The sequence below is a fragment of the Mirounga leonina genome, unplaced genomic scaffold (genome assembly GCF_011800145.1).
Source record: "Mirounga leonina isolate KUSES-001 unplaced genomic scaffold, KU_Mleo_1.0 Mir_153, whole genome shotgun sequence".
Classification (NCBI taxonomy): Eukaryota; Metazoa; Chordata; class Mammalia; order Carnivora; family Phocidae; genus Mirounga; species Mirounga leonina.
The window spans coordinates 10092839-10113202 of record NW_023270387.1 but is presented as its reverse complement, the minus strand read 5'-3'; the positions used below and the strand labels follow the sequence as shown (position 1 = coordinate 10113202).

At 50.1% G+C, this 20364-nt stretch overlaps 1 protein-coding gene across 1 annotated transcript in view; it reads left to right on the top strand.

Annotated features, from left to right (window-relative positions):
* TMPRSS5 (transmembrane serine protease 5) overlaps nucleotides 1-19795 on the top strand; it is a 106890-nt gene extending 87095 nt beyond the window's left edge. Inside the window, exon 14 of the mRNA XM_035008967.1 lies at nucleotides 19536-19795. Within this exon, the coding sequence (XP_034864858.1) occupies nucleotides 19536-19571 (36 nt within the window). The 3' untranslated portion in view covers nucleotides 19572-19795. The remainder of the gene's footprint in view (nucleotides 1-19535) is intronic.
* The last annotated feature ends 569 nt before the right edge of the window (nucleotides 19796-20364 follow it).

Here is a 20364-nt window from a genome sequence, read left to right as displayed (position 1 = left end):
GAGCAGGAGGAGGGGGAGAGGGAGAGGGAGAATCTCAAGCAGACTCCCCCTGAGTGTGGAGCCGGATGTGAGGCTTGACCCCCATGACCCCAAGTCATGACCTAAGCCGAAATCAAGAGCTGGATGTTCAACCAACTGAGCCACCCAGGCGCCCCCATTCTTGAGCATTCATTCAGTTGTTTTATCCATTTGTAGGTGTCTATTTATGAGATGCTCAGTGGAGCTACTTATTGGGTTGCTTTTTCCTTTTCATTTAGGTTTTTTATGGGAACACATGGGAATATGTAGAAATATATAGACATAAATGGCAAACATTCTATGGGGCTTATATTTTAAAATACATATTTACAAAATTCCCTAGTCCTTTCTATCCACAGCTTCTGTACTCAGACCGGGCAATCACTTTGAATCCTTTTAGCTTTTCTGGCATTGTCTCTATAGTCCTTTTTTTTCTTTTTCTTTCCTTCTTTTTTTTTTTTAAGTAGGCTCCACACCCAGCGTGGAGCCCAATGTGGGGCTTGAACTCACAACCCCGAGATCAAGACTTGAGCTGAGATCAAGAGTGAGACACTTAACTGACTGAGCCATCCAGGTGCCTCTGTATGTTTCTAAATAACGCAGTCATATTGCTATTTTTTTTAAAACTTCTTAAAGTTTTAGCTACGATCTATTGACTTCCCACAATGGAAAATGTGGATTTATTTCCTTCACTCTGTTCTTCCCCACTTCCCCTCTCAATTCTGCTAATACAGTTATATTACAATTTTGGAAACTAAATAAATCTGTAATGTTTATGTTATTGTGACTGTATCAGTATTAGCTAGAGTTGAGCCATGCATTGAATCATAGCTACATTTCCTTTCTTGCACAGCTTTCTGGGTTTTTTCTACAGTTACTACTGACTTCCTTGCTCTTTTGCATAGTTTTCTCTGTATTTATCAATAACTTACCCCCAACTCTCTGATGGGAGTATAATTCTTGTCTCAATGTGTTAAAAACTCCACTAATATCTTCCTGGAGGGCCCCGGCCCCATGTTCTGATCCAGAACGGTCACCCCCTTAGCCTGCTGCCCAGACTGTCATTTTGGAGGCTCCCTCTACCCCCCTTTGGGGACCCCCTTCATTTTCTCCCGTGTCGGTTCCCCTGTCTTCTGGCTTCGTTCTTGTTTATTCTCATTTTGGTACAGCCATTTTCCAACAGTGTTCTGAGAAAAGGTGCATGGACGATCAAACTTTGGAAGATTTTCATCTCTGAAAATGTCCTTATTCTACCTCCAGAGGTGATTGATAATCTGGCTAGATAGAGAATCCTGCCTTTGATGTAATTTTCCCTTAGAGTTTGAAGGACCATTGTGTTCTAGCTTCCAGTATTGCTGAGAAGTTGTTCTGATTCTGGATCCTTTGGATGTGACCCCAACTTCCTCATCTCCCATCCTGCCAATCTGGATGCCTCTAGAGCACATCCTCACACCTAGTATCCTGACGTTTTTATAGTAATGTGCTTGGAGATCCATCCATTGTCTTGCATCGTGCTGGTTTCTTTATTTTTATTGTTTTATTTTTATTTTTTATTTTAATTCTGGTACAGTTAACACACAGAGTGATATTAGTTTCAGGTGTAGAATATACTGATTCAACACTTCTGTACCTCACTCACTGTTCGTCATGGCAAGTTATGCTGGGTTCCTGATGATTGGACCTTACTATGTGGAAACATCTCCTTCAGCTCTAGGAAGTTAACTTGCACGATAATATATTTTTGGACAGCTTCCTCCCTTTTGTTCTCTTTTCTCTCTTTCCAAAACTCATATTACCCGATACTTGATCTCCAGGACAAATCCTCTAATTTTTCTCTCTTTCGTCACTCTTTGTATCTTGTTATTCTTCTATCTAAAAAATGTTTTTTATCTTTATCTTCTAATCCTTCTCTCAATTTTTAAATTCATGCTATTAAATATATATGTTTGTCTCCCAAATCTCCTCCCCACAACACTTAAAAAAAAATATTTTCTGCATCCTGTTCTAATTTCCATGGATGCCACAGCTTCCTTTCATCTCTGTGAGGATATTAACTGCAATACCGGGGAATGTTCTCCACTACCTCGATTCACTTTCTTTGAAGCTGTTCTTCTGTTAGTTTGGTGCTGTGCTTCATATTGGTCTTCAGCTAATTGCTAAGAGTGAGGTATTACAATGTGGACTGGAAGTTCTGGCCCGATGGTGGGTTTCCGTGGGAGGTCACACTAGGCAGGGAGCAGGCTGCTTCGTGAGGACTCCCCCCTCCCTCTGCCATGACAGTATTGTTTCTCTTGACCAGTCAGTTTGTGCAGAGAGGGGTGTGTCTGTCTCCTGCCCCGGGTGGTGGGATAGGGGTGGCCATCTGTGGGAGCTAGGTGGGGAAGGAGGGCCAGGGAAGGGGGGTCTCACCACTTAACATGCAGACCGTCCTGTTTACCTTCAGGGTCTGTGTCTCCCTCTCCAGAGCCTAACCCTGCTTTCTGCCTGGTGATGGTGGGGTCAGGGGCCTGACTGCTGCTTATACAGACTTTGGGCCAATGCCATGATTTTCGGCCACAGCCACCCCCTGCCTGGGAGCTCCTTGGTGCCTCCCCTTCCTGAGCCTTTCTGGGATCCTGTGCACGAAAGCAGCTTTGTGTCTGCCTTCTCCACTCCACGGCCCTCCGTGCTGGAAGTCAGGCCCCCCTGTTTGTCGTCAGATAAGTTTCTCTGTGCTCCTTCCACCATTTTCCCCCCTAAATTCCAAAATTCTGTTTGTATCTCTTGCCTGCTTTCATCTCCTTTCTGTTCTCCTTACTGTGGTTTTATGCCTTTTTTCATCTGTTCACTGTCACCTTTTACTCACATCAGGGGAGAAACAGAGGTAAGTCTGTTCAGAACTCCATGTTGAGCTTTCATTTCCATCCCTTCTGAATCCTTCTGTTTTAAGTGTTTCAGAGGACTCTTTTCCAATAGCAAGCCTGGCTGTGCCTGGCTTACAATCAGGGTTTAGAATCAGGGCTCCCGAAGTTTGCTTAGGACGCAAGCCCAACGTCTTCAACATAGCTTGAAGGTCTGCAGGATCGGCATCCGGCCTCCCCTGCCCTCTTCACATTCTCTTTTCCAGCCATGCTGGATTTTGAACATGCTGTTCCCTCTGCCTCAAAGCTCTTCCCTCACCTGCCCTTCACCTGGTTGATTTCTGTCACCCCTCAGTATTCACCTCTAATCTCCCTTCTTCAAGGGAGCCTTGCCTGCTTCCAGACGAGGTCAGGTCCCCGGTTGCATGCTTCCATAGCCCTCTGTATGAACATTTAAATACCTAAGGAGCTGCCCAATGTCTGTGTCCTTCACGAGGTGTAAGCTCTTAGCTTTAGTAATGAGTTCAGCTTAGAGGTAGAGGGTCGAGCTGGGTTCTGTGAGGCTAGGGACCACATCTGTCTTTGTTAGTTTTGTGTCCCTGTGGTTCAGCACAGTGCTTGCATGGAAAGGCTACTCAGAGCCTAGCTCTTAGATGGATGGATAGGTGGGTGGATGGATGGATGGATGGATGGATGGATGAATGAATCACTTTGTACCTGGCTCTTAGAGATCACCTGGCTCAGTATCTACTTGTTACAGCTGAAGACACTAAGACTTATAGACATGAGGGGAAGTGCTTCCAAACACATATGCACACACATTTTTCATACGTAATGCTGATAACAATCCTCTGAGGTGGTTTCTGCCAGTCTCCTTTTATGGAGGAAGGAATTGGGGTTCCGAGAGCTAAAGTCACTCGCTTAACATCACACAGCTAAGTGACTGAGCCAGAATTAGCACTCAGGTCTTTCTGACTTCAAAGCCCATCAATTTCTGCACTTTATGATGCCCTGAACAATAACATTCAGATCACATTTGGATGGGAGCTGCCAAGAATCAGGGACGTATGGGCATGAGTCAGCTTTTGCTATTATAACAACCCTTAAACCTCAGGGCTTACAACAACTAGCATTTTGTTCTCACCTGTGGGTCTGCAGTCTGCTGTGGGTCTGCTGGCCCTGGCTGTGCTTGGCTCTGGGCTCTGACCCTTATTCAGGTCTGTTCCATGTATTTTCTCATCCCAGGACGAGGCTGAAGGAGTCTCCAAACTGTGGGGCATTTTGTTCTCATGGTAGAGAGCAGAAGCTCAAGAAGGCTGCCATACATGCACAGCCCTTCTAGAAGCTTTGGACCTGTATGCCACATCCCTTCAGATTCCATTGACCACAGCAAGTCACGTGGCCAAGCCTGCCATCCAAGGTGTGGGAGGTGTCTGCTCCCATGGGGGTGGGGGCTTTAGAGAATGAACACCTGCTGGACGAGAATACAGTCTTGCATGATGAGAGACATGGTAATCTCCACGGGCAATGACAATGTCAGAACCCATTTCCTAGGGCTCTGCCAGCTTGTGATTTCTCCTGAGAAGATCCTTTACTTCAGGCCACGTAGTAAACACCTCCCAGGTCTACAGTCTCGCTTGTTGCTACAGGCATCCAAACCTCACTGGTGAGAAGGTACTGAATGTCAGAGTGAATATCTGTTTTGATTGGTTTAGTGCCCATGCAGTTGTTTTTTAAGCACCATCCCTGATTTTATATATATATATATAAATGCAAGCCATATATTTAACCCCTCCTCCGACCTGGCACCTCATCCCCTTCTCTAGGACTGGATTGTTCAGTATCCAGGATATGCCATATCCACCGAGAACCCCAAAGGGGGAAGGCGTTGAAATAAAAGCATAAAGCCCAGTTAAACACAAAGAACTTTCAGTCTGCTCAGGTGCTTTATTTATTAATTTAATGAACATGTGAAAGATACCTTGAAATGCTGGGCACCCTGCGGGTACCTGGTGGGGAGGGGTGGGAGACATCACATTGCATGCAGCTGATGGTAGGGTTTGAAAGATGCCTGCTTCCTGGCTGATGAAATGTCACAGCTGGATGGGTCCTTAGGGGCCTGGCGGACCAACCCTTTCGGACAGAGCAAGTGTCATTTCACCCAGTTAGTGGAGTGGCAGGGACTAGGTTCCTGGTTAAGTATTCTTTCTTGTCTGCAGAGAACACAGAACATCCATTTTGAGAGGACCCCTGGGTGGTGATGATTGGTGGCTGCTCTGGAAGGTGGCCTGATGGGTCCCTGGTCACATATGAGTGAGCTGGGCCTCCAGGGGGCTCCGAGGTGGTCTGGACTCCAAGCCCCTGTGCAGAGGCTGTTGGACCCCTTCCCAGCCCCGTTGATGGCCTGAGCCTGGGGCCCCGGGGGTGGGGCGGGGACGCCAGCTGCCTGCGCGGCTGATTTAATCACGCCAAGGTGTGTGTGGGAGCCCATGTTTCTTCTCTCTGCTTAATCCAAACCATATTAAAAACAAGCCTCTCTAGGGGCCTCTGTTAATAATAAGCGGTTTATGCGGTGGCTTCCAGTGGGGGGATTTGTTCGCCTTTCATTCATTCCTCCTCATCCTTATCCCTCCTCCCCTCCTCCTGTGCCTCTGGATGGTAGGAGGAAAAAATAGAGAAGTGGTTAGCATGCGTTAAAATGGATGATTAAAATAAGGATTTCGGTTTTTAAGAGCTCACTCCTTGAGCTTCTCTCTCTCAACCGGCGGCTCAGCCCCCAGCGGGCCTGCCCGGCTTCTCTGGTGGGAGGAGGGGTTTGCAGGCCTGGGCAGAGGTGCCTGGTGTGAGGCTCAGACTGCCTGGGCTGGGAGAATCCAGTGTGCCAGGGTCAATTCCCCCACCACACGGCCAAGCTCTGGAGGCTTGGGCCAAAGAGAGCCGAGGAGAAGGAGTCCCAGCTCCGCCAGTTTCTGCTGTTTGAACTCAGGCAAGTCACATCACCTCTGGGCCCCCCTTTTCTTAGCTGCTCTGCAGGAATGTGGATCTGTCCTCAAAGGGCAGTGATGATGATTAGCAGCACTAAGGGCTGGGAAAAGCACTTTGAAAGCTGCTAAGGAGGGAGCCGGCGTTGAGGATGGGGATTATTATTATTATCCTTGCAAGCCGCAGGTGGGGCAGGGGATGGGGAGGGGACCTCCTCCTCCTCCTCCTTCCCATGTGGTGGCAGGGGTAATGTGGGCTCCTGGGACGGACTGGAGGAGAGCAAGCCCCCAGCGCCCCGGGCCCTGCCGGAGTGGCGAGGGCCTTCACACGGGTCTGGAGCCCTGAGCGCCCTGTCTGCTGGCCTCTCCAGCCAGAGCACATTAGCAAAACCTCCACAGGGCCGGGGCTCTCTCCGGGGGGGCCTTGATGGGGGACAGGAAAGCAAAAGGACAGTACAAAGAGCTGTGTGTGGGCTGGGCCTCTGGACCATCCGCCTTCAAATCCCCTTCCTCACATGGAACTTAAGACAAGTGCCCCCCCATCCCCACCCCAACAAATGGTCCTTCCCCTCTGGCCCCTTCTTTGCTCTGCTCTGGACGTGAGGAAGAAGACTGGGCTGCCTGGTGGCTTTCACCAGCTCCTCAGGTCCCTGTGGCCCCTCAGCACGGCCGGTTTTGGGTTCTGGGTGAGGAGGAGGAGCCGCGAGGCCAGGCAGCCCCGAGCAGCCCCCAGCAGCCCCCAGCAGCCCCGGCCCTCGCCCTGACATGGGCTCCGGGGTTGAGCTTGCACGCCAGGCCCGGAGCTGTGGAGCCGGCTTCGGGAGGGAGAAGGAGAACGACTCCAGAATAGAAACACAGATTCAAGTGGGTTAAACTCCAGCCTGACATTTAATTAGCATCTTTTTCAGCTCCCACACTTGAAGAGTACCTGTTATTTCTTTTCTTTTACTCACAATACACTGTGAGCCAGGAGCGCTTGCCTGAGCTGCCGAACCTCTCCTTAGAAGTCAATCACTTCGGAGGCATGACAAACACTCCCGCGGGCCTGCCCTGCGGGGACTGCTGTGCTCGGCAGGCGAGGGGCTGCCCCGGAGGCGGCCAGGAGTCCGTGGCGGGGAGCAGGTGCCCCCTCCCATGCTCCCAGCTTCCAGTCGGCCACCCTCCCCATCCCCTGGACGTGGCACCTCTCAAAGTGGTAGTGGCATCCAAAGAACTCCAAACCGCGTGCCTCTGGAAGCAGCAAGGAGGGAGCCCAGCAGAGTCTTCGGTGTCACAGCCTGGGGGAGCTGTGGCCGCCTGGCCCACGTGCGGGGCAGTGGGGCGCAGACCAGGGCCGGCGGGGTGGCCCACAGCCACAGCCTCGCACCTCAGTAGCAAAAAAGTAAAAGGAGGGTATAAAGTGGGGGCCTGGACTAGTCTTGGAAGTTGGGGACCCACTTCTAGGCAGAGATTGTGATCGGTGGGACAAGGCAGGGTGAGGCACGTGTGGAAGGTTCCAGGCAGAGAAAAATGTCTGTGCTGATCCCCTAAGGCAAGAGGGAGCTGGGAACCTCTGAGGAATGGAACAAAGTATCTGTCACATCCATTCCTTTTTCTATGTCTTACTGCCACTGTCCTGTCAAGCCTCTTGGCTCCTTCCCTTCCAACCCATCTTATTGGGTGCCACCAGATTAATCTCCAGAAAATATGGCTTGGATCGTAACACCCACTTATCCAGAAGCAGCTGGGGTCTCCCATGGCCTTGAGCACTATGGCCCCTACTGTCCCCTTATTTTCCTCTCGTGGTCTCAATTTAGCCACATGGGGCCACTCACCCTCCTGCGGACATACCTGGGCTTTCCTGCCCCTGGCATCCATGCTCCTGCCTGAAATTGCCCCCTTGCATACCCATTAAGGCCTGTAAACATCCTACCGATACTTTAGGATCCTCCCCAGATGCTGCTTCTCCACGAAACCTCTTGACATGAGCACCCCGACTCTCCCAGCGTGTGTACCCACCTGGGGCACTGGCCAGTTAGCAGTTGTAACCGATGTGCTGGAAGCCAACAATGGCGTGGGCTGGAAGCTGAAGGTCAAGGACGGGCCCCTCCCAGGTAGGTGCAAGAAGGCTAGTGTACTAATTTAGCCCTCAGCTCTCGCTGTGCATGTCCTGAAGATCTTCCCTCCACCCCATCCTGACCTGCCTCCCCGGCCCCTTGGCCCCTTGAGTGAGTTCTGGGCTTGCTCTTGCCTCACTGAGCTTAGTGTCTGGAGGGTCTTAGTGTCCAGCCTGTTGCTGCATTTACCTCGTTATCCCTGGAACTGCCTGAAAGGTGGGGTCATGTATGCAATGTGAACTTGGGGTTCAGAGACCTGGGTTTGAACCCAGCCCTTCCATCTGTTAATGTCTTATTCTTAGGCATATTATTTAATCTTTCCGAACTTCTACTTCCATAGAGACTAAGACCATCCCTTTTTAGGGATGCTGTGAAGGCCAAAGGAGATTGTGCCATGGGCTAGAAGCATAGTAATTACTTATTTTAGGAGCTGCCAAGATAGTGGTGACTTTCCTGTCTGGAATAAACCTTAATTTGATTCTTTTAATCACACTGGGGTAGAAGTTTGGGGTTCTGAGACAGAGACCCTGGCATTTAAAGTCTTCTTCCCTCCCTCCTCCTTTATCCCTCATCGAACAGAGCTGAGCAGTGTTTAGGCATTACTCACACCACGACTCTCCTGGTGACGGTGGGCTCATATCACATTTGACCCATTCCTGGGCCCTGAGCTGATGTAGCTCACCTGTTGAAGGGGCAGACCCAAAGGGCCATGTCCACCCACAGCCAAACCCCTTGGACCCGCCTTGGAGAGGAGAGACCCTCTGTCCCTTTAGTTATGCACCTGGGATGGAGCTGTGGGCACTGGGTCACATCCCTCGCCAAGGTGTGTGAAATGTCTGAGGAAAGTCTCTTTTTGTTCAGGAACTGGGCTTGCTATCTGACATCGGGAATCAGACAGGCCTCTCTGCAAATTCTGACCCTATGACCTATCAAATGTGACACCCTAGGCCAGCTACTTAATTACTGACTCTCAGTGTTCCCGTCGATACAAAGGGATAGAGTTATTAAATACAAAAATGTGTTTAAAACACTTGGGGGCATTCCCTGCCCACTGAAATACCTGTTTATTCACCCAGCATAGATGTTCTGATTGCCTACTGCGTTGCAAGGATGGTTCTGGGCGCACAGAAACGTGGACCATAATTTCTGCCCTGCAGAGCCGGTAAGAGACAGGCTACGGCAAGAGCAGGGCGGGGGGCCGGCTGACGTTTAGCAGGACCACTCCAGGTGTTCTGCTGAGAATATTCTCTACAGGAATATGGGGGGAAACAGTGATGCCAGCTGGAAGCATCTGCAATAATCCAAGTGACAGATGACGGGGCTTGGCCCACGTGCCGTAGTGGAGTCGCTGGAGAGGGGTTGGGCTCTGGATAGGGTTGGAAGCCAGGTTGTATAGGATTTCCTCGCAGGGTGGGGTGTGGGAAGGTGAGGCCAGTTAAGGGTGGTACCAAAGTTTTTGGCCTGAGCAATTGGAAGAATGAGATGTGGGAGACTGTGGGCCTGTCGTAGGTTTGTGGGGTGGGATCAGAAGTCCTGTTTTGGACACGTTACCTTGGGAGGCCGACTAGACGCCCAAGGGGAGGTGTTGGAAGGCAGCTGGCTATGAGTCTGGGGCTCAGAAGAGTGAGCTGGGCTGGAGACATCAGTTTGGGAGGCACAGCACTGGGATGGGATTTAAAGTTGGGGGAATGGGAGAGATGCCCAAGGGATTCAGTGTGGATTGAGTTGATATGGGAACCAAGGACAGAGCTGTGGATTCTCCAGCCAGAGCTCAGGTAAATGTAAATACTCATGTGACAGATACTGTAATGTTTGTTTCTCTCCCTCTTTATTCTTCTGAATGAATAGTAAGAGCCTCTTTCTTTTCAAATCATCTATCAATCACCTATCTATCATTTATCATCAATCTATTATCAAACTATCATTGATCTATTAACTATCTGTTATCTACCTATTATCTATTGACTATTATCAATCTATTAACTATCTGTTATCTATCTACTTATCTGTTGGCTATCTATCTCTCTATCATCTATTGTCTATCGTCTATCCGTCTCTGAATCTTCTTGCAGTCGTATACTTTGTATGCTAGGACTCTGTCTTATTTAAAAAATGCTGGCTCGAGTCTCTTTTCAAATATATATTTAGCGTTGTTTGCTATCACACCAGATGTAGCAAATGTATATTAACAATCTTTTGGAGTTTGTTTACTTGGAGGACCAAATCCGGCTCCCCTGTTTGCCCCAATTCCTGGAAAAGTGCACGGGGAGGGAGTCTTGGGTGGTCCTCATGGCTGAAAGGGAATTCGCACAACTGAGGCCTTAAGAACTGAGGCCTAGGGACTCCTGCGGGGCTCAGTCGGTTAAGTGGTTGCCATCTGCTCAGGTCATGATCTCAGGGTCCTGGGATTGAGCCCCTCACCCAGCTCCCTGCTCAGCGAGAACCTGCTTCTCCCTCTCCCTCTGCTGCTCCCCCCCTCCCCCGCTCCTGCAGGGAGCGAGCTCTCGCTCTCAAAAAAATAAATAAAATCTTAAAAAACAAACAAAAACAAAACCAAAAACAGGCCTAGTCCCTGGCGTCAAGCTGGTGGTCAGTCTCATTCATCTTTCCACATGCAGATCTTGAGGCAATGAAAAAACACACCAACAAACAAAAAAATCATCAACTGCAAAAGACATTTGGAGTTCTGAGTCTGAGATCAGCCAGGACTGGGGGAACCCGCCCCCAGTCCCAGGGCTCCCTCACCACTGTGCCCAGTCTCCCCCGCTCACCGGGGACAGCCAGCAGAGAAGTCACCTGCTTCCTCGGTATGCAAAACACCTTGTAGCTGGATAAAATGTGTTTTAGGAAGTTCTGTTCTGTTCTGTGAAAGGCCGTGTTCCTCTGAAGCTGCTGGAGGGGTTACCAGAGACTGGGCTGTCAGGCGGCGCTGTGGCTTCTGGAGTTTCATGAGTACTTAAATGTTAGATGCAAATCAGACATCATGTTAACTCTAGCTGCAAAGAGCAAAGGGGAGAGTTGACCACCCTGAGGCTTTCTTCCAAATAGAGGAGCCCTATTGCCAGTATGCAGACCGCGTGATGGCTTCTCGTGGCCTCGGCCAAACCGGATGGAAGTGAAAACACGGTGGTGTGAAGGCAAAGGAGCTCTTCTCCGCACAGAAGGTAGCTCCCCAAGAGCTTACCTGCTCTCTGCAGCTCTGCCCCATCCTCAGGTGGGGCCAGACAGCCCCGGCAGATGGCACTCAGCCTCCTCTGGAGGTGCCAAATTCTATTAGCAGGAGAGAGTCCTGCTTCCATACCTACCTCTCTAATCACCAGCGCCAGCAAGTGGATTAATTAAAATGCACATGCAAATACATTAGGTACCAACACAGCATCCCTCTTCACATGCAAATGCAATCACTAGGTACCAAGATGATTTGCATAATGGCAAAGAAGAAGGAATTTTTTATAATGTGGCTTTTGGGGTGAAAACTTAAATTCATGTGCGTCGTATGTAATCTGAGCCCGTCTGGCATCAAGAGAGTTCTCTGTCCTGCTTCTCAGCAGACAAGTGCTCTAGGACCCAGGGCGTTGCCCGCAGGAAGCCCTCCTTGGCGACACCACCACCCACGCTCTCTGCTCCCTTAGTGCCTCCCCTCAGTACGCTTGCCCCGTATCAGGGTTGGGTCACCACTTTGCACTTGTTCACACTTTGCTTTGAGAGTGCTTTCCTTGTGGGCTTGAGCCTGGAAAAGTGCCCTGTCCTCCTCATGCCCACCTGTGCAGAGCTGACAAGAAGCTCGACGCGGGAAGGGGCCTCTGAGACCATCTAAGGACACCCCCTCACCATTCAGTCGCGAGACTGAGTCCCTGACTGGAGAGATGAGCTGTGCATGGCAACACCAATATTAGTTGGTGGCAGGGCTGGAACTAGAACGAGGCCAGCCCTGAGGAAGTGCCCAGGGACGCGGCAAGGTGGTTGGGCAGGGATGTCTCCTTCCCTCGGGACATCACTGCTTCGCCACTTGGCCTCAATGTGCTGTGAGTCTCTGGAGAGACGCTTGTTATTAACTCACAGAACAAAATTCAGGTGCTATTTGCCAGGTGAGGGCTGGAAAGTTCCAGAACCCACAGAAGGCACATCTCCTTCCTTAAAGGATTCTAAATTGGAGATTGCTAACATTTTTTGGTTATAAGAACTATTTTACATCAAAAAAATATTTAGGGTCTTCTCTTCACACAACAGAAGTTGTGTGAAAGTGGATGTTAATGGAGAAGATAAACAATAGCAGAGGGGTGCCTGGGTGGCTTAGTTGGTTGAGCGGCCAACTCTTGATTTCTGCTCAGGTCATTATCTCAGGGGCCTGGATGGAGCCCTGCATGGGCCTCCCTGCTCAGCATGGAGTCTGCTTGAGGATTCTCTCTCTCTCTGCCCCTCCCCCTGCTTGCACTCTCTCTCTCCCTCTAAAATAAATGAATAAACCAAAAAAATATTTTAAAAAAAAGAATAGCTGAAAGTACTGTGAATCTAGTACAGCACATATATTTCAAAAATAGCTTATCTTTGTGATAACATATTTTTTTAGCCCACGGGCCATGCTTGGTGTGCCTTTGGATCTGTGGATTCGCCAACAGCTCCACTGTCCTCAAGGGCGTATCATTTAGAGTTACTGCGCTAGAGCGATCCTCTGTCCTCGAGTCTATAGTTCCTGGTTTCTTCAGGAGGTTCAGACAGGTGGTAACCAGCCCTGGTGGTCTTTCCTCCAGTCATCTGAAACAGACTTCCTATTGGTGAGTCTGGAGGAGGACCAGGACTGGGGAGATGGGGGGATGGGAGATTTCCAGAATATTGGGTCATTTCTCAGAAGGATGTGGATGTTGGGCCCAGAGCATGTGGCAAGTGGCTAATAATAACAGTTATAAACTGCTATTTATGAAGTAGCATAAACTGAGCACAAGGAGAGGAGAAGACGTTCAGGTGGATAGGATATGGATATGGACAGATCTCTCCCATATAAAACCCAGGGCTTCATGTTCTCCAGTCTCTGCATTGAGTCACGTTGTAAAAAGCAAATTCTAGCAGGCAAAAGTAATTAAACAGGAATCCCAATCTTTACTGGCATCTCTCAAACAGCATCAAATGATAGAATCAAGCCACAGTAAAATCTGCCAATGTTCCGCTTTCCTTCACCCGCACTCTGTGGCCTCCCTTAGAAGCTCTCACTTGGCAAATATTCCAGAATGTTCCCTGAGACGTCCGTGTTTTTGCTGCTGCTTTCCCCTGCCTTGCCTCTCCTCGGCCTGAGATCTTTACCAGGCAGATAGATTTAACCTCTCTCACATTGGGTTTTACTTCTCCTCTGCCCGGTATGCTGGGTCTCCGTGGTGGAGGACAGGCCTGGGGCTGACCCAATAGGCGAGAACCTGTCGCCCTACCTTCTCCCTCTCTGGTGCAGTCTCTCTCTCCCTCCGTTTGTCCTAACTGCTGTGCAAAAATCCAGACAATGGGTGGGCAGAGACAGAGCTCTCCTGAAAGACCAGGGCTGAGGAAACGCTGAGCAAAATTCTCCAAGGTAGGTGGGGGCCAAGGAGGTGGAGAAAGAAGGACGGAGCCTGGGAATACTGGCCCACTGACACGCCGATAAATCTGGTTCTAGTCACATACATCCCATCACTTAATCTTCACCAAACCCTGTGAAGGAGATGGAACCAACCTCATGCTATATGGGAGGAGACGAGGCTCAGAGGTTAACCAGGTCGGTAAGATGTTTGGAGGCAAAGCCCCAAGTTTGTCCACGAGTCCTGATCCAAACTGTTCTGTGGTTTCCTGGTATGGTCCCAGGTGCTTTCTGATCATCCCTTGACCATTTTCCCAGTTCAAGTTGAGGACATCAGGCATTTGGTTTGCTTAGACTGAGATTTCCATACTATAGATCCACGCTATCGTATGGTGGTTCTGAAAGAAAATGCCATTTTTCTCCAGGTATTTTATACACACTCTGGCCACACCGGCCTTTCTCCCACTTTCAAACATGGCTTGATTTGCCCTTGAAAGTCTTCAGAACCCGTACCTGCCGCCCATCCTAGGCTCTGCCGGGCAGGACTGGAGCCAGCTAAAGACGCCCATGTTGCTGGTTCCACACAGGAGGGAAGAGAAAAGTTAGGTACCTCTTAGAGGCTTAATTTTGGTCCCCCCCAGATTCGTATGTTGAAATCCTAACCCCTAGAATTGTGACTATATTTGAAGATAGGGTCTTTAAAGAGGTAATTAAATTGCAATGAGGTCACTGGTGTGGGTCCTAATACAATATGACTGGTGTCCTTGTAAGAAGAGATCAGAACACTGGGCGCCTGGGTGGCTCGGTTGGTTGGGCGACTGCCTTCGGCTCAGGTCATGATCCTGGAGTCCCGGGATCGAGTCCCGCATGGGGCTCCCTGCTCGGCAGGGAGTCTGCTTCTCCCTCTGACCCTCCTCCCTCTCATGCTCTCTGTCTCTCATTCTCTCTGTCTCAAATAAATAAATAAAATCTTTAAAAAAAAAAAAAAAAAGAACACAGACACGTACAGAGGGAAGACCAGGTGAGGACACAGAGAGAAAACAGCCACTGTGAGCCAAGGGGAGAGGCCTCAGAAGCAGCCAGCCCTGCGGACGCCTCGATCCTGGACTTCCAGCCTCTGCTGTTGCCAGGAAATACATTTCTGTTGTGTAAGCCACCCAGCCTGTGGTAGTGGGTTATGGCAGCCCCAGCAAAGGAATACAGGGCCCTTCTTTGGATTTGACAGAGGCCTCCGCCCTAGATTTGATTCCATGGGAGTCTGACAGAACCAAGAAGAGCCCTAGGCCCTGCCTATGCACCTCAGGGAGGGGCAGCCTGCCCCAAATCTCATTATTTGGAGGTTGCTCTCCTCCAGACCACAGCAGTACCTGTGAGAAGGTTCAGCTCAGAGGTGGCTGCCAAGCATCTGAAGAGGGATAGGAAGGAGCGAGTCCCAGCAGGCTCTCTCAGACCAGCTAAAGCATGGCTCCCAGACAGTAGCATCAGCGTCATCGGGGAGTGGGTTAGAAATGCAGGCTCTCAGGCCCTGCCCCACATCTGTTGAATCAGACTCTCTATTTTCTCACGAGCCTCCGGGGATTCGTATGCACAGTAAGGTTTGAGAAGCACTGCTTCTGATCCATGGCCCTTTGGCTCTCGTGCTGGCTCCAGTCATTAGCGACCTGTGTCCCTCCCTTGTATCCTCCACACCCCTGGACGGCCCAGGCCGGAGGCCCCAGGGCAGCGCTGCTCAATCCGAGCCACACGCTGAGATCCCCTGGGGAGCCTGTAAGGCTCTTGATGCTGAGGTCAACTCTGGGCCAAAGAAATGAGAGGCTCTGCAGGGAGTAGGGGCAAGCCCAGGCCACTATATTTTTTAAAGCTCCTCAAATGATTCCAATTTGTGGATATGTTTGAAGTTGTACCAATTATCTATTGCCTCATAACAGCCCCCAAATTCGTGGCTTAAAACAATAATCATTGATTTAGTTCATGATTCTCCAGGTTAGCACTTTGGGCTGGGGTCTGCTAGGCAGTTCCTCTGGCTGCCGCTGGGCCCACTCATGGGTCTCCAGGCAGCCAAGGGCCAGGAGAGTGGCTTGGCCTCTGGGGGATGTTGCAGGGCAACGAACGCGGTGTGTGTGGGGCTGGGCCTTATTTCCTCGGCTATCCGTAGGTCCAACCTACGCTTGTTCACATGGCACCTCTGTAGAGGAGAAAGAAGGATCTAGGCTCAGAACTGGCATTCTGTGGCTTCCACTATTGTCTTTTGGCCGAAACGGCTCGTAAGGCCAGCCCAGATTCAAAGGATAGGGCAACTGATGCCAACGTCCTAAAGGGAGTTGCTGTAGAGTCCCGTTACAGAAGGCCCAGACCCGAGAAGGCATGGGGAAGGGTGGCCATGTTTGCAGGCTGCCATATTGGGCTGACAAGGACTCACTCCTCAGCCAAGCTCTAGCCGGGCTCCCCTAAGCCTTCTTTCAACTAGGCCTTGTTTTGGGCTCTTTCTTCGGCCTGCTGAGTGCAATTTTAGCAAGACCCCTGCCTGGCCAGTTCAGGGAGGAACCCCACCCCCCACCCCCTACCCCGGCCCCGACCCTTGATGTGTGCTCAAGTTCCTCCCGACCACCTCCATCTTTGATACCTCACCAAATTCCTGTTAGTGACTGTCCACCCTCCTTCTTGCCCTGCCTGTTGGCCACAAGTCCCCAGAAGGCCCTGTCGGATTCGGGATGGCGCTCAGCCTCTCCCCTCTCATGCAGTAACTAGATTCAAGTCTTTCTTTCCATGTTTAGGAAGTGTCTGATGTAATTTCTCTTTAACAGGACCCCTGTGGTAGAGGAGTGTCCCCCTCTTCCTTCCTCTCCGTCCCCTCACTAGGCTGCTTCGAACCGGCCTGAGCTCACCCCAGTTCTCACTAGTGCTTTGCAGGCTGAAGGTGGATTGAGGCAGTGCTGCGTGGAGCATCGTGGTGGCTTGGGTTGAAAGCCCAGAAGTCTCCTTGTAAACAAAAAGAATGTTCCCTGGACCTCCCTTAAGCCGAAATGTCTCCTCTCATAGAAGAGGATCATGACATCTACCTAGCAGGATTGCAAAGCTTAAATAAAACAGCTGTTAAAGCTTCTGGCTCACAGGCAGTAAGTCAATTGGGTTTCTTCCCTTAGAGACAAATCTCGCTAATTGGGATTCACTAGGGCAAAGGCCAGTGTGAATGAACATAAAGTCTAACTGTGGAATTTTCCCTCCAAGCTGGTTGTATTCTCCCAACCACAGAGCAACCAGCCAAACATTCCCTGCAAGACTGAGTTCCTTGGAGATCTGCAAAGACAAATAGCATCACCACAGTTGGTGGTAAATGGAGATTCTAATGGTCTGAAAGTGGTTTCTTCTCCTTTCGATCCTGTGTGCGTCTTACTGCCTGTTGCGACTACACACAGTAGGGCTCTTACCACGTGTTTGGTGCCATGGCAGGATTGCTGCAATCCCTTTGCCTGTGGGCAGTATTAACAGGAGCAAAAATACCAGTGAATAACGCCATGCACGGAGGGCTTCCTAGAATCTCCCTCACCAAATGTGCACACAGCCCCCAGAGGTGGGAATTATCCAGCCTCCATGGATGAGGATACGGACTCAGAAAGGTGAAGCGACCTTCTGAGGCTTGTGAAGGAAGCAGTGCAGACGCTGGATGCCCACCCAGGCCTCCGTCTGCTTTCAGATGCCTCTCCTGGGTCGTTCTAGGGGACCCTTCCGCTGGGCCCCTCTCTGGACTCACAATATGGCTAACTGGGGGCTCCAGGTGACCGAGGTTTGCGGCGGTCATGGCCAGAGATGGTAGGAGCCTGCCCTCGAGCTGTGTGTGCAGAAGGGGTGTGGACCTTACCGTTAAGGGTTGGGGGGCAGCGTTGGCACATGAAGAGGGCTCCCAGACCTGCCCATGGGGGTATTTGCAATTTTGTCAGGGGATCCGTAATGGCGAGCCCCTGGGCGCCTTCTTGCCAGCCCCGGTGTTTCCTGCCTCTGACTCAGCTTTGTCCCTTCGGTGCTCTTAACTGTGAAAGATTTCCTATAAGCTGGCCTGATGTTTTGAAAGTCTGAGATTGGTAATTGTGCCTTTGTTCTGCCAGACTCAGGTTGTGCTGAGGTGCATTTCTCCTCAGCTTGATAATTTCTCCTCCAGATCCCGGGGCCTGCCAAAAATGTGTATCTGAGGGCAGGCAGGCCCTTCACAGAAACCAGAGCCTGCCAGAAAGGGCTGTTTCTGGAGCACTGCCTACAAGTTAGTGGGGAGGCGTACAGTAAGGGAATTCTTAAACCTGAGGTTTCCAGCTAGGATCCATGGACTTTCTGGCTGGGGGAGGGCATGTGGATGGGTTTCAGAAGGTTCCTAAACTTCTTGAAATTGTGTGCAAATTTTTGGTGGAGAGGGTCTGAAATTTTTATCAGATTCTCAATAAGGCCAAGAACCCCCAAAGAGCTTAAGAATCCCTAGTGTAAAAGACAGGGATTGGAGAACTGGGAACAATTAGAAGCAACAGGGGTGTTGATTCCAGAGAAGAACAAGAGGATGAAATGGATTTTAGTAACTCTGAAGTTTTGTTTTTGTAATAAAACTGTTTCTTAATGATACGATTTCTTGAGACATCCAGGGCGCCCTGCGCTGATTCACTCAGCCCTGGTACCAGCCCATCGAGGTAGATATCACATCCTTATTTTATAGATAAGGATGCGGGTGCTCAGAGAGGTTAGGTGACTCGTCTAAGGTCACAAAGCTAATAACAGTGACATCAGGATTGGAATATGGTTTTATCTGCTTCCAGAAGACAAAAAAAAATGTGCAGTAGGAGAAGCTAATTAGGAGTGAGGATAAACTTTCTCCACATGGTTGGCTCTATGTTGGGATGGTAGTGAAGGGCTTCTAAAATTTTACTACTCCTAGAGATGTTCAATTATTTCTTTCATTTTGTGTCATTCAAGACTTTTTAAATTATTTGTTTATTTATTTAGAGAGGGAGAGAGAGGTGGGGGGAGGTGGGCAGAGGGAGAGGGAGAGACAATCTTAAGCAGGCTCCATGCCCAGCGAGGAGCCCGATGTGGGGCTCGATCTCACGACCCTGAGATCATGACCGGAGCCAAAATCAAGAGTTGGACGCTTAACTGACTGAGCCACCCTGGTGCCCCAAGACTTTTTTTTTAAGTACTGCTGCATAAATTACTCTATTTAGGTCTTCCAAGCCCCCTGTACAGGACAGAGGGTAGATATGAGTTCCTGCACGTTGGCCACACTTGCCAGGATCCTGTGACGAGCAGGCAGCAGCCCCAGGTGGTCTGGCTCCGTCTGCCCGAGGGTCTTCTCGCACTCAGCCCGGTGAGGCCCCTGCACGGCCATGACCGGCTGGACTGCTGGACCCCTGGGAATCCCTTCTGGCTTACAAGCTCCAGAACTCAGAAACTGGTTGCAGCCTTTGGGGGTTTCAGCAATCAGTGATGTCTGCCATTTGTGTTTTCCTCTGAATGTCCTTTTCTTTCTGCAAGAAGAAAGAAAAAAAAAACCCCAGAATTTCATGAAAAAGAAAAACATTTTTTGTTATAACCCAAGGTATTATAAAAGCAGGGACCTCAGACCCAATATCAGAGAGACACAGAATGGGGGGGCCCACAAGCTGAGCAGCAGCTTTGGCACAAACCACCCCACGGGGCGGCAGATGAAATGCAGGTCTGCTCTGGGCGGTTCCAGGAGCTGGTGGGTGAGGTGCAGTGTTTCCTAACTTGGGGCAAGGTTGAGTTAGTGTGTACGTGTGTGTGCATACGAGAGTGTGTGTGTGTGAGTGTGCACGTGTGCCCGCAGGCAGCAGGATGAAGGGTGTGAGGCGGGTAGGGTGCAAAATGGAACGAGGTCCCTACCGCCAGGATCCTGCAAGTACAGGGCGGGCCCCAAGGGCGGGGACCCCCTTCCCTCACTTGCCTCCCCCTGGGTCTGGGCCCGCACCTGGGTGAGGGGGCATTAAAGACCCCGGTGTCCATTTCTGGCTCATAACAGTCAACGAACAGAATGATGACTTAAACGTCCTTTTCCCTCTAGAAGGAACAGTTGGTGCGTGGGGTGCAGATGGAGTGAGCACGTGCAGTGGCCCGTCCTTCAGCTGCTCGGGTGGGCATGAGCACCCCCCACGCCCCCACAGAGAAACCATCCCACCAGTGGTTGTGCTTTGTAGCGTGGACTCCAACAGGACCACTGGCTGAAGACGGCTGCCTAAGGAACACTCGAGCAGGAATTGCAGAAGACCATGAGAATTACTTGCCTTGTGGCCTTCTTGATCAAGTCAGCAAGCCGCATGGAGCTAATCAAAATTCTGTCAGAGCACTTTGAGCATCTCCAGTACTTCGGGAACCAGTATGAAGAAGAAAGCACGCATTTCATTCTGGCTTTTCATTTGTTGGGAATAAATATTATTCGAGAAGATTTTGTTTGCAGAGCTCGAGAAACCTCTTCTATCCTGTTCAGAAACAAAGCGTGAAAAAAAGTTTTTTAAAATGAGCCAGTTTAATTTTTCAAGTGCAAAATATCGTCATTTCCAGCATCAAGTCATCCAAGCAGGTTTTGATGCCGTAATACGTGTTGACATTAAATCTGCGTTTAATACACATTCGGGCCCCAAATCGCACATGTGAGACTGGGATGTCTTAAAAATTCCTGACGGGGGGCGCCTGGGTGGCTCAGTCGGTTAAGCGACTGCCTTCGGCTCAGGTCATGATCCTGGAGTCCCGGGATCGAGTCCCACATCGGGCTCCCTGCTCAGCAGGGAGTCTGCTTCTCCCTCTGACCCTCCCCCCTCTCATGTGCTCTCTCTCTCTCATTCTCTCTGTCTCAAATAAATAAAATCTTAAAAAAAAAGAGAGAAAATATGTAT